Source organism: Balaenoptera ricei, chromosome 6 (assembly GCF_028023285.1).
Source record: "Balaenoptera ricei isolate mBalRic1 chromosome 6, mBalRic1.hap2, whole genome shotgun sequence".
Taxonomy (NCBI): Eukaryota; Metazoa; Chordata; class Mammalia; order Artiodactyla; family Balaenopteridae; genus Balaenoptera; species Balaenoptera ricei.
In genome coordinates, this window is record NC_082644.1 from 24,192,411 (window position 1) to 24,206,692 (window position 14,282).

General features: G+C 40.8%; 1 protein-coding gene across 11 annotated transcripts in view; it reads right to left on the reverse strand.

Moving 5' to 3' along the window:
- Window positions 1-14,282, reverse strand: part of LOC132368248 (contactin-associated protein-like 3) — a 256,094-nt gene that overhangs the window by 223,145 nt on the left and 18,667 nt on the right. For 2 of the 11 annotated variants that reach the window (XM_059927032.1, XM_059927031.1), the window contains exon 1: window positions 8,561-8,644. The exons of 4 other annotated variants lie outside the window; for them this stretch is intronic. Coding sequence is in view for 5 of the 7 variants with exons in the window: in XM_059927023.1 (XP_059783006.1) it covers window positions 8,561-8,719 (159 nt within the window). In the remaining 2 variants the exon portion in view is untranslated. Of the gene's footprint in view, window positions 1-8,560; window positions 10,275-14,282 lie in introns of those variants that run through there. 5 more of the 11 variants (XM_059927023.1, XM_059927024.1, XM_059927022.1 and 2 more) reach the window with 5 other exon arrangements.

The following is a 14,282-nucleotide window of genomic DNA, read 5'->3' on the forward strand; positions in this document are numbered from 1 at the left end:
TGTATATGTATGACTGATTCACTTTGCTGTACAGCAGAAAGTAACACAACGTTGTAAATCAATTATACTCCAATAAAAATTAATTAACAAAAATAAATGATACCAATCAAAAAAAAAAGAAAAAAGAAAAAAGAAAGATGTGACCCAGGGTACTGCTTCTGCCACTGAAGAACTCTAGCTCAGCTGCCCTGGACCCATCCATATAGCTGGACAGGCCATTGCTCCTGCCTGCTGTGGTGCCCCCCTCCCCCAAGAACTCCACAACTGCAATCACAACAATAAAGTCCGACTGCTTCTTAATCTTTTCCCCACTTGTTTCACGACTCTCAGTCTTAGGTTGCAGGATCCCAATGGCTGAGCCCAAGGTTCAGGCCCTCACACTGGCTGCCAGGGGCACCAAGAAGGGGAATCTGCTCCCTTCATTCATTGTCATTCTGAATGAGTTGATACACCTAATCGTTGTATTTTCATGTCTTCCCAGAAGAAAGCTGTCAAGGAACAGCCTATTGTAAACAAATTCTATTTAGAGTATAATTGAAGAACCAAATTAAAAAAAGAATCCTAAGCTTCAGTTAAATAAATAAATAATAAACACATACATACATATGTACATACATCAAAAGAAGAAGAGAACGTAACAGTTTATCCTCCAACTGACACATGAATACATTCCTTACTCTCAGCAGGTTCATAGAAGCAAACAGGGACCCCTGAGAGACTCAGGCCCTGTGCTCTCATTTTCCTTTTTAGTGCCGATGAAACAGACTCCAAAGTGCTCACATGGTTAATTATTGGCAGAACTAGAGTGAAGATGCCACACTAAATACTGAGCTTCCTGGGAACACCATCCAAGCCTTACACATCCACCGCAAGTCACACGGTGCCTGTCACATAGTAAGCCCCAAATATTTTTTACTAAATGACCGAGTCCACACACTTTCCAATATATTAAGCTTTATGTACCTCCATTAATAAGCATTCCAGAGTTAAGGATTGAATTTTAGACTTCCATTCCCCTCATCTCCTTAATTCCATGCTAACTGAAAGATAGCACCTTGAGAACACAGGAATTCTAGACATTCTGGTGATTCAAATCATGTTGCAAAAGCAGAATTGTTGCAGGTTTTTTTCCTTCCTCAAATAATACTTGGCACAGAAAAAGCACGCGGATGCAGCACACTGCATTTTCCCCTGCCAGCAGCTCGCTCATGGAGCATCTACTCATGAAAACACAATTTTTAAAATTTATTTATTTATTTTATGGAAGTATAGTTGATTTACAATGTTGTGTTAATTTTAGGTGTACAGCAAAGTGATTCAGTTATACATACATATATATATATATATATATATATGCACATATACATATACATATTCTTTTGCAGATTTTTTCCCATATAGGTTATTACAAAATATTGAGTGTTTTCCCTGTGCTGTACAGCAGGTCCTTATGAAAACATTTTAATACCCAGATAGATAACCACTTACAGGTATTACAAGGATACCATTCAAAGTAGGGAACAGTGAGTGACTCCTTCACATTAGGTCAGGCAGAGTTTTCTCATTTACTTTTTAAGTGGTTTTTATTGATTTTGTTTTGTTTTGTTCTGTTTTATTTTGCCTAAGAACTAGTGGGACAGAATCATTGAATGCGTAAGCTGAAAGGACTCTGGACCAGTCCTCTAATGGAACAGATGAAGAGAATTCACCCAGAGACCAAGGACCTGGCCAGCACTCCTATCCCAGGGCTTTATCACCACCACACATGGTCTCAGGGGCCACGTTCATTGAATGCCTACCACTTGGTCTGTATCATATTTGATTTTACAGAGAAATAAGTCACCTTTTCCTCCCTATTGCAGAAGGTATTCTTGTGACTTTGATAGTGAGAATGCATTTAAGAAACATTTTTAAAGCACATCTTTCCAAATGCGAATATGAATATGTGGATGTTTTTGGTCTTGTACATTCAATAATATGAAACTACAGTGACTGAAAGAGTATAACTAAAGTAGGAAAGAACACTCTCTTTTCTCCCTAAAAATGTGTCAGAATCATTGTGCTTATAAAAGCCTGGAATCACAAAAGTCATTGATGAAAAATATGATTGGGATAGCTCCAATTAGATACTTTCTAAAATAGTTTTCTTTCCTCTTTCTCAAGTATTTTAAGCTACAGAGAAGCTCCTTAACTGTAATAGGGTTCATTGAAGACTGACTCTTCAGAGCTGAGCAGAGCCCAGGCTGCCCTCAAGCGCATGTGTGGGAGAGATGCTCTCAGTTCAAGGCAGGCTCTCTGTGCCCTGAAATCTGGCTAAAGCTGCACAGTGCTACGAAGACAACTTGTGAGGAAAGAGCGGGGAGTGTGCAGGAAAGCAACAGAGCCTGGCTCTCAGGGAAGATCACGGTACAGGGGCCAAATAGTCTGGGTTGGGCCTGGTCCCCAGTCCCCAGCAAACTTGGAAACACCACGAAATCACTTCAGAGTCTCTCAAACAATATGTCACTGTGAAGTCTTTAAATTCTATACCAGCTCTGTAACTCTTTATTTTCATCGCTTAATCCACGGGTCCCCAACCCACTGTGCGAGGCCTGTTAGGAACCAGGGGGCACAGCAGGAGGTGAACAGTGGGTGAGAGAGAGAGAGAGAAGCTTCATCTGTTGCTCCACACTGCTTGCATTACCACCTGAATCACGCCCGCCACTGTAGCTCACATTACTGCCTAAACCATCCCCCCTGCTTCCGTGGAAAAAACTGTCTTCCACGAAACTGGTCCCTGGTGCCAAAAAAGCTGGGGACCGCTGGAATCGGTTTGTCACAATTTACCATGTAGCCTCTTGTAATTCTCATTAGGTTTCAGCAGCTTTGGACTTGTCACTTACCTTGACATCGGAGCTCTACAAAATTGTCTAAATTAATGAAAAATTCCATAGAGCATGATATCACGTATCTTAAGAGACTGCCTTTCTGTTCATGTTATTCATTGGTTACTAGACTTATCTACCTGTGGTTAACCTATCTCAAAAGTTAGCAAATATTATTCAGCAGAAACGAATGTTTCTAATACAGTGTGTCAAAAATTACATTAAATTTTCCCCAAGATATAGTCCCTAATACAATTTTTGCTTCTCTTATTATGTTACAAATGATAAAATGACTGCCTGAAAGTTGAAGTTGTCTTGAAGAGTTTAGCACCCTCAAAAAAACACTTCTATATAGACTTTTTCTTATTTGAACACATTACTTTTTTTAATGATTTCTTCTGAAATAATTATAAACTGACAGGAAGTTGCAAAAATAGGACAGTAAAGACCCAAGTAATCTTCATCCGATTTTCCTAATTGGTTACATTTTATGTAACAATAGGATACTATCAAAGCTGGGAAATTGACATTGCTACAAGGTATATGTGTGCCACATTATCACATGTGTTGCCACCACCAAGATCAAGATACATAACTGTTCCATCACCACAAAGATCTCCCTCCTGTTACCCCGATATATAGTCACACTTACCTTCCTCCCACCCTGGCCCCCATGCACCATCCCTAAAACTTGGCAACCACTTATCTGTCTCCTTCTTTGTCATCTTGAGAATGCTATATAAATGTATTCATATAATATGTGACCTTCAAACACCAACCTCAAATGTTGGCTTTTTTCACCCAGCATGTTTTTTGAGATCCATCCAAGTACTTGCATGTATCAGTAGTTAATCCTTTTTACTGTTAAGTAGTGTTTCATAGTATTAATGTACCACGGTTTGTTTAACCATTCACTTATTCTAGAACATTTTTATTGTTTCTAGTTTGGGACTATTACAAACAAAGCTGCTAGAAACAATCATGTAGAGATATTTGCATGGACATAAAATTTAATTTCTCTGGGATGAACGTATATGATACTTTTGAACATTTTTGGAAAACCAGTGTATATAATTATGTTGTTCTGTTGCTTCTTATGTCACTGAAAGAAAAGGATGAACTTGGTGATTTGAACTCCCAGCTCAAGTGCCACATAAATGACCATGTGCCCTGAAGGAGACCACTGTCTCCTGTAGCTACAGGGCTGGAAATCAAGCACAGAACCTCATCGTGCAACTGGTTGAATTACAATGCAAGTTGAACTCCCAGTTTTGAAGGGCATCTACTGTTGAATCAATGTGAGGGCATTGATTGGGAAAGAACTGGATCTTATAAGTTGGGATGGGGACCCGTGGGAAGATCCTGATGAAGCTGGGGATATTGAGCCCCTAAATTGTGATGAATCTTTTATTACCAGTGGTATTGGCCTCGCCGGCCCCAGCAGAGATGGCTTCCTCAACCCCAGTGGAAGCGGCCTCTCTACATACAGGGTATCAGCCTTTCCATCTCCTTCTGAGGGGATTAACCCTGCATTGCCTGAGGAAAGGGTCATAGCCTCCCCTGACGCAATTGTCATGTAACATAATTATTAGTCTCCTCAGGACCCACCCCTACCACCCCACCTTACTTCTGGACCTTTAACTAGACTCAAGCTCAGCAGGTCCCTAAAGGTGGGATACAATCTGTGACTCATGAGGAAGTGCATTACATTCCAAAATAATGACTTCCATTTTCTAAGTTACACAGACAAAATCTTGGGAAATGTCTGGGAATAAGTACTAAAGGTGTGGGAAAATGGAAGAAGGAATTCCTTATAAGGTTGAATGAGGCTGAATGTATGGGCTCACTAAATAGGGCTTCTGCATTTACTGTTGCAGCTTGAGGAATTAGAAAGGGCTCTAGCAGTTTTGTTGGTTGGTTGGCTGAAACATAGGCCAAAAGTTGGCCCCCCATGAGTACCCTGGAAATGCTGGACTTGCCTCAGTTTAAGCTAGAGAAGAACTTCAGAGGCTTAGGGATAGAGGAATGTTAGAGTAGATTTGTCACTTAAAACCTGCTCACCTGACTGGGGGGTTCCAGAAGTTTTACCTTCCATCAATACTGTGAGGAATAAATCTATGAGAGGATCCCCAATATCCTTTGTGGACAAAGAATGTCACCTGCCATACCAGTAAACAAAGGATCTTGCAGCCGCCAAGCCACCAGTCACTGCAGCCACCCCTGATAGTGCACCCTGAGGGGATTTAAGATGTAGAAAAACAGGATACTGGCCCTAGATAGTTTAGGTGCATATCAAAGGAATAATTTTATTAAGCCCAGATTCTTACATCTTCCCATACATAGAAAAGTGTTAAAATCGTTAACTTGAGATGTCTGGTTTTCCTTTAATTAGCAGGAAAGTTTTGATGTTTGATTACTTGGGTTTTTTTGGCAAAACTCCTATATATTCTGTTTCTCTTTGGAACTGTCCCCAGAGCTATCTGAGAGGCTGTATCCCAGGCTTAAGTCCTCAGTTAGGTTCCAAATGCAACATAATTTTCAACTTTTAAGTTGTGCATTTTTTTTCAGTTGACACCTTGAATACTCTATGGTTGCTTTCTCTGTAGATCAGACCTCACAGTGGGAAATGCAGTCACTGCATTGGGAAACCTAAATGCAAAGAGGGTAATTGAATCCTGAGGTGGTAGGGGCCAAGTGACAATATTCAACCACTGAAGGCAAAGTGGACATGGTTACCTTAATGTACAGCAGAGTCAAAGCAGCAATCAGAATAGTCTGACTCATGCTGACTTATGGTGTTGATTAATTGATCATGGTGTTCCTAGAAGTGAAATAGATAGGAAGCCTACTAAATTTGTACTTATCTGTATAAGCAGAAAAGTTCTAGGTCAAGTGAATAAAAGTCGAACCTAAATCATAAAAACAGAGTCACATCCCTTCAATACATTCCTAGACATGAGCCAGTTTATGGATCCCGAACCCCTGGAATGAAGGAGAGGCTGGGCCCCATTGAGGAAGGACCCCAGTGCACTCTGAAAGTTTATACTGTCAATTCTTGCCCCAGCCTTCCCCAGAATGATGTTTAGCATTTTACCAGAGTAACTGTGCATTGGGGAAAAGGAAATTATTAGACCTTTTGGGGAACAACGGACTCTGGCTTTGAAATGATACTAATTCCAAGAGACCTAAAACATTGCAGGGGCCCAAAAGTCAGAGTAGAGGTTATGGAAGTCAAGCGACTAATGGAGTTTTAGCTCAGTTCTGTCTCACCATGGGCCCAATGGTTCTCCAAACCAATCATGCGGTTATTTCTCCAGTTCTGGAATGTATACTTGGTATAGACATATTTAGCAGCTGGCAGATTCTCCACATTTGTTCCCTGACCTGTGGAGGGAGGGTTATTATGATGGGAAAGACGAAGTAAAAGCCAGGAGAACTGCCTCTACCTAGGAAAACAATAAATAAAATTTAATACCACATTCATGGAGGGACTGCAGAGTTTACGGCCAGCATCAAGGACTTGAAGGAGGCAGGGGTGGTGATTCCTACAACATCCTATCTGGCCTGTGCAGAAGAGAGATGGATCTTGAGAATGACAGTAGATTATCATAACCTTAACCAGGTGGTGACTCCAATTGTAGCTGTTGTTGCAGATGTGGTTTCATTGCTTGAGAAAGTTAACACTCACCCTGGTAAATGGTATGTAAGTATATGGATTTGGTCTGGAAAATGCCTTTTTATCCATCCCTGTCCATTAGGCCCACCAGAAGCAGATTGCTTTCAGCTGGCAAGGCCAGTAATACACCTTCACTGTCCTACCTCATGAGTATATCAACTTTCCAGCCTGATGCCATTATTTAGTTTGCTAGAAAATACACCTGACTCTCCCTTCCATAAGATATCACACTGGTCTATTACATTGCTGACACTATGCTGGTTGGATCTAGTGAACGAGCAGTAGCAACTACTCTAGATTTGTTGGTAAGGTATTTATGTGTCAGAGGACAGAAAATAGATAAGACAAAATGCCATGGCCTCCTACATCAGTGAGATTTCTAGGGGCCCAGTGGTATGAGCCATGTCAAGATATCCCTTCTAAGGTGAAGGATAAGTTGTCGTCTCTGACACCTCCTACAACCAAAGCACAGGCACAGCTCTTAGTGATTTCTTTGGGTTTTGGAGGCAACATATTCCTCATCTGGATGTGCTACTCCAGACTTTTTAATGAAGTGACTCCAAAAGCTGCTAGTTTAGGCTGGAACCCAGAACAAGAGAAGGCTGTGTAACAGGTCCAGGCTGCAGTGCAAGCTGCTTTGCCACTTGGGCCATAAGATCCAGAAGACACAACGGTTTTGACGTGTCTGTGGCAAATAAGGATGCTGTCTGGAGCCTCTTGAAGGCCCGCATAGGTGAATCAAAGCACAGGCCTTAAGAACTGTGGAGCAAGGCCCTTCCATCATTTTGGTAACTAGTCTCCTTTTGAGAAACAAGAGGTCTGCTACTGAACTTTGTAGAGACTGAACACTTAACCTTGGGCCATCAAGTTACCATGTGACCTGAGCTGCCCAGCATGAACTAAGTGGAATCTTAACCACCAAGCCATAACAGAGGCCATGCACAGCAGCACTCCATCGTCAAATGGATGTGGTATATATGTGATCAGGCCAGAGCAGGTCTTGAAGGCACAAGTAAGTTCCATGAAGAAGGAGCTCAAAGGCCCACAGTCCTCACTTCTGCTACACTACCTTTTCTCTCCCAGCCTGCACCTATGACGTCAAGGGGACTTCCCTACTATTAATTGACGGAGGGAGACTCAGGCAGGCCTGGTTTACAAATGGTTCTGCACAATATGCAGGCACTACCCAAAAGTGGATAGCTACTGCCCTCAGCCCCTCTCTGAGACATCTCTGAAGGACAGCGGTGAAGAGAAATCCTCCCAGTGGGCAGAACTTGAGGCCATGCACCTGGCTGAGGGAGAAACACTTGGAAGGAGAAATGGTCAGACACGCTGGGTGGTCAGGAATTGAAAAAAGCGTGACTGGAAAGTTGGTCATAAACAAAATTGGGGAAGAGGTATGTGAACAGATTTCTCTGAATAGTTGAAAAACATGAAGATATTTGTGTCTCATGTGAATGCTCATCAAAGGGTGATCTCAGCAGAGGAGGATTTTAATTCTCAAGTAGATAGGATGACCTGTTCTGTGCAGACCAGTCAGCCTCTTTCCCCAGCCACCCCTGTCATTGCCCAATGGGCTCATCAACAAAGTGGCCATGGTGACAGGGACGCAGGTTATGCATGGGCTCCGCAATATCGACTTCCACTCATCAAGGCTGACCTGGCTACAGCCACTACTGAATTCCCAATCAAAAAGAATCAACCAGCAGCAGAGACCAACAGTGGGCCCTCAATATGGTGTTATTCCCCGGGTGATCAGCCAGCTAGTCAGTGGCAGACTGATGACACTGGACAGCTTTCATTGTGCAAGGGGCAGTATTTTGTTCTTATTGGAATAGACGTTTGCTCTGGGTACAGATTTGCCTTTCCTGCATACGTCACTTCTGCGTAACTACCATCCATGATCTTACAGAATGACTTATCATTGTCATGGGATTCTGCAAGCATTGCTCAAGATCAAGGAATACATTTCACAGCAGATGAAGTGAGGCAATGGGCCCTTGGAATTCACTAGTCTTACCTGAAGCAGCAGGCTGGATAGAATGGTGGAATGGCCTTCTGAAGACTCAGTTACAGGGCTGGCTATGTGACAGTACCTCTGCTTGTCCCAGGGCAAGGTTCTCCAGAGGGTTGTATATGCTCTGAATTGGAGTCCAATATATGGTCCTCTTTCTTCCATAGCCAGGATTCTCGGGTCCAGGAATTTTAAGGGACAAAAATGAGAAGAGTTATTTTCAACTCTTCAGTATTATCCCTAGTGACCCACTATCAAATTTTTGCTTTTTGTTCCTGTGACCTTATGCTCTGCTGGTCTGAGTTCCAAAGGGGAAAATGCTTCTACCAGGAGACACAGCAATGATTCCAAAGAACTGGGAGTTAAGACTAACACCCAGCTACCTTGGGCTCCTCATGCCTCTGAATCAACAGACAAAGAAGGAAAGGAAAGTGTTTGTTGATACAAGGATACTACTTGCGGACTACTCTTCCACACGGAAGTAAGGAAAAGTGTATCTGGATATAGTAGATCGCTTAAGGCATCCCTTAGTATTACCATGTTCTTTGATTAAGCTCAGTGGAAAACTACAACAACCCAGTCTAGGCAGGGCTACTAATGACCCAGACTATTCAAGAAGGAAGGATTTGGTCACCCACCAGGGAAGAACCACGATCTGCTGAGGTGCTTGCTGAAGATAGAAAGAATACAGAATGGGTATAAGAAAGTAGTTACAAAGACCAGCTATAACTGACCACTTACAGAAACCAGGACTGTAATTGTCATGAGTACACCATTTTTTTTTGCTATGAATATATTTGTGTTAAGTGTCTATTTGTTTTTTCTCTCTCATATTCCCTTATTATGTAACATGAGTTGTATTGATTTTATATCATAATATGTAAGTACTCTTAATTTTACATTATAGTACTTTAAGTTATATCACAAGGATTTACCTCCTCTTCTGGGGATAGGGTTAGTGTATTTTGATTGGACTCAGAATTGTTGTATCATATTAAGTGGAATTAAGACCTTGTTATTGTCTTATTTGGGGATTAAGTAAGATTTGAGGAGATGCATATGGGTGTCATGTTGACACAGGGTCGACTTGTGATGATTACTTTCATGTGTCAACTTAACTGGCTATGGGGGACCCAGATTAAAAATTATTTCTGGGTATATTTTGTGAGGGAATTTCCAGGTGAAATTAGCATTGAAATTGGTGGACTCAGTAAAGTTGATTGCCCCCCCCCAATGTGGGTGGACATCATCCAGTCTGTTGAGGGCTTGAATAGAACAAGAGCTGGGGGAAGGAAGAATTTGCCCCTTTTTCCTGCCTCATGGTGTGAGGTGAGATACTTCATCTTCTCCTGACCTCAGACTGGAATTTATATCACCACCTCCCCTGGTTCTCAGGCCATTGGACTAGGATTGAATTATATCACTAGCTTTCTGGGGTCTCCAGCTTACAGATGGCAGACTGTGGGATTTCTCAGCTTCCATTATCATAAGAGCTAATTCCCTGTTACAAACACATGCATGTATTCTATAGGTTCTGCTTCTTTGGAGAATTCTGACTAATACAACATGTATCCACCATTGTAATATCACACAGAATACTTTTACTGACCTAAGAATCCCCTGGGTTCCACCTATTCAACCTACTCTTCCCTTCCTCCTCCCAAACCCCCAACAACCACTGATCTTTTTACGGTCTCCATAGCTTTGCCTTCTAAAATATCATATAGTTAAGAATTATACAGTACGTAGCCCTTTCAGATTGGTTTATTTCACCTAGTAATATGCATTTAAGTTCCTCCATGTCTTTTCATGGGTAGTTTATTTCCTTTTTTTGCTGAATAATATTCCATTGTATGAATGTGGAACAGGTTTTTGTTTGTTTGTTTGTTTGTTTTTAATCCATCCATCTATGGAAGGGCACCTTGGTTGCCTCTAATTTTTGGCAATTATGAACAAAGCTGCCACAATCATTCATGTGCAGGCTTTTGTATGGACGTAAATTTTCAGCTCTTTGGGGTATATACCAAAGAGCTTGATTGCTGCATTTTATGGTAAATGTATATTTACTCTTTTATTAAACTGCCAAACTGTCTTCCAAAGAGTCTGTACCATTTTGCATTCCCTACAGCGATCATGAGAGTTCCTATTGCTCTGCATCCTCACCAGCATTTGGTGTTGTCAGTGTTCTGAATTTTTGTCCTCTTCATAGCTGCATAGTGGTTTCTCATTGTTGTTTTAATTTGCAGTTCTCCAAACACATAAGGTGTTGAGCATCTTTTCATATGCCTATTTGATATTTTATATCTTCTTTACTGAGGTGTCAGTTTAGATTTTTTGTCCACTTTTAATCAGGTTGTCCTCTTTTTTTAGTGGTAAGCAGTAAGTGTTCTTTGTATATCTTCATACCAATCCTTTATCTGATTTGTCTTTTACACATTTTTTCTCCCCATCTATGACTTGACTTCCCATTCTCTTGATATTCATATCTTTTTAAAGTTTTTTTTCTTTTCTTTGTGTGTTTATTTTGAATAATGTATATTGCTTTTTGTTCAGTTAACTAATTCTTTTCTGCAATGTCTAATCTACTGTTAATTCTATCCAATGTACTTTTAATCTCAGCTATTTTAGTTTTAATCTCTAAAACTTTGATTTGCTTTTTAAAAAATACCTTCCTTTACATGTCCAATCCCTCCTGTAGCTTCTTGAAAATATGAAATATAATTATAATATCTACTTTAGTTTTGTTGTCTACTAATGCTTTAATTTTTCTATTTCTGGGTCAGTTTTAATTAGGCTTTTTTTCCCCTTCATTGTGGTTCTATATTCCTGCTTCTTGATATACCTGGTAATTTTTTTATTGGATGACAGTCACTGTAGATTTTCCTTTTCTGATGCTAAATATTTTAGTATTTCTGTACATATTCTTGAACTTTGTTCTGGGATACAGTTAAATTACTTAAAAATAATTTTATCCTTCTGAGTCTTGCTTTTAAGCTTTTTAGGTGGAACCCAAGTAATGTTTAGACCATGTTAAGTTTTTCCCCACATTTCCGGATTGAAAACTATTCTGAATACTCATGTATTAAACAGTTTTCCATTCTAGCTGGGAAGACCAGGCTTTCTTTTTTTTTTTTCCCTTTGTGAGTGTTAAGAACTTGTTCCTTCTGATACATCCAGGTGGTTCTTTCCCTGCCATGAGTAGTGTTCTTACATGCATATGCCCATCTGTACTCATAGGCCTCTGTAACCTAGTTTCCATTCACCTATCCTGCTTCTCATCCCTTCATTCACTCTTCCACATTCACAGTGGGGCTTGTTTAATTTCTAGAACAAGCCTGGCTCTTTGCACACAATTTTTATTGCTTCTGCTTAGAATGTGCTTCCTCAGCCTGGCTTGACTGGCTCCAAAATGGCATTCAACTCTGAACAGGAATATCACCTTTTCTTATGCAAGTAAGGTTCCCCAATTTTCTCTCAAACACTGTTTCTTGCCTTCAAATCATTTTGAGATTCAAAAAAACTTGTTCATGTGTTTTTTAAAATTTTGCTTTCCTAGGCTATCTTACCCAGGAGTTGATAACTACATGGGGACAGAAATTCTAGAAAAGAGATAATTTAATGATGAGCTTTCTTTATTCGTCATATTTTATACTGTTAGAAGAATGAGGCTAGCAACTGAATTCTGTCCCCCCAAAATTCATATATTCAAGCTCTAACAAAGTGATGGTATTTGGAGATGAGGCCTTTGGCAGGTAATTAGATTAAATGATGTCATGAGGATTAGGCTCTATTAGTGCCCCTTTAAGAGGAAACCAGAGAGATTTTTCTGTCTCTCTCCACCATGTGAGGACACAGTGAAAAGACAGTTGTCTGCAAGCCAGGAAGAGAGCCCTCACCAGGCACTGAATTGGCCAGCACCGTGATCTTAGACTTCCAAGCCTCTAGAACTGTGAGTTGTTAAAGTCACCAAGCCTATAGTATTATGTTATGGCAGCTTGAGCTATAAGAGTACTAAATGGAAGAGACATGGAGGAACCCTAAACACATATTGCTAAATGAAAGAGGCCAAACTGAAATGGATACATACTGTATGATTTCAGCTATATGACATCCTGGAAAAGGTAGGGCACTTAAACTATTCTGTATGATACTGTAATGGTCAATGCTTGTCATACATTTGTCAAAACCCATAGGATATGCAACAGAGTAAACTGTAATGTAAACTATGGATATTAGTTAATAGTAATGTATGAACTTTGGCTCATCAATTGTAAAAAATGCCCCACACTAATGCAAGACGTTAATAATACGGGAAACTTTGGTTTGGGGAATAGATGTGAGGGGGTGTATGGGAACTCTATACTCTGCTCAAATTCTCTTTAAACTTAAAACTACTCTAAATATAGTCTACCAATTTATTTAAACAAAATAAATCTAAGTTGCCTCATCATCATATTGTGAGGTTATTACCATCTTACAGTTTTTCTATTTGACCTACTTCTTTAATGTTCATTTCTATCTTCTTTTATCCTTGTAAAAAATATATCAAATGTTTTGTACTATTTCACCTCCCAGCCTATTATCTTTTTAGTTATATGTCTTTCACAAACTTTCATTGGAAACTACATTAGATATCCTTGACTTATTACACTCTATGCCCATTACTATTTTCACCACCTCCCTAGTAATGCTTGAACCTTGGCTATGACCCATTGTCACCTCTGGACAAATAGTTTCTGCTCTATTTTCTGTCTTCTGTCCTTCTGGGCCACTTCTATCTACCATCATTACCCAAAGAACTGACTTGACAGATTCTATATGCCAGTGTGTAAGACTTGCAGTGTTTTAAGAAGTATCCCAACTTCATGATGATGATTTGGGGTCATTACCAAAGCACTCGGGATCATACATACTATCTTAAGGTAGTTTTATAGGACAACGCACATTGGTATTTTCCTCCTATTAACAGAGTAGGAAACTGTGGGTTGATTTGCAGCTATTTTGATTAAGAAAGCAGGATATGAACTCTGCTTCTTTGCTGGGGTACTTGGCACTGCTCCTTCTCTTGCTGGGACATATTTTGCGCCTTTACAGCCTGGCATCTAAGCGTCCTGATCAGACTAATGTTTGGCTTTATTGGATACGTTGACCAGTCTGATTGCTATTCTGGTACATACAGGGTACTTGGTAATGGTTGCTCACCTCTGAACCTCAGCTTCATCACCTGCAAAGTGCAACTAATAGCACATCCGCTTTATGGGGTTTTTATGGATTTGGCAAGCGTCATAGTGCCTGGCACGTGCTAGAGACTCAGGTGATGCAGTAATTACCCAAATTTCCATTTTCAGTGGATCCTTCCCACCTGGAGAAGGTGACTCACGACCTTGGGAGAGGAAGAGCAGGACAAACAGCAAGGGCAGCAAGGGCCAAGGCAAGGAGGTGAGAACTGACATGCAGGGGGGCCTCATGCTGGTATCACCAGAGGGCCCAGAGTGAGCCAGGATGTGGGGAGAGACTGGCCGGTCAGTAAGACTAGGCCAAGAAGGGCCGTGTGAGGGGGCTTAGCTTTTACCTTGTGGTAGAGGCCATCCAAAGCAGAAAGTGGAAGATGGGTAGGTATAGACTTCTCCCTTAGGAATTGTCCTCGGGGTCTGTTTATCTCCTGGCAGGGTCCGTTCAATGAGTTGGCCCCTCCAGCACATTCTAGAGAGGACTGGCCATGTCTGAC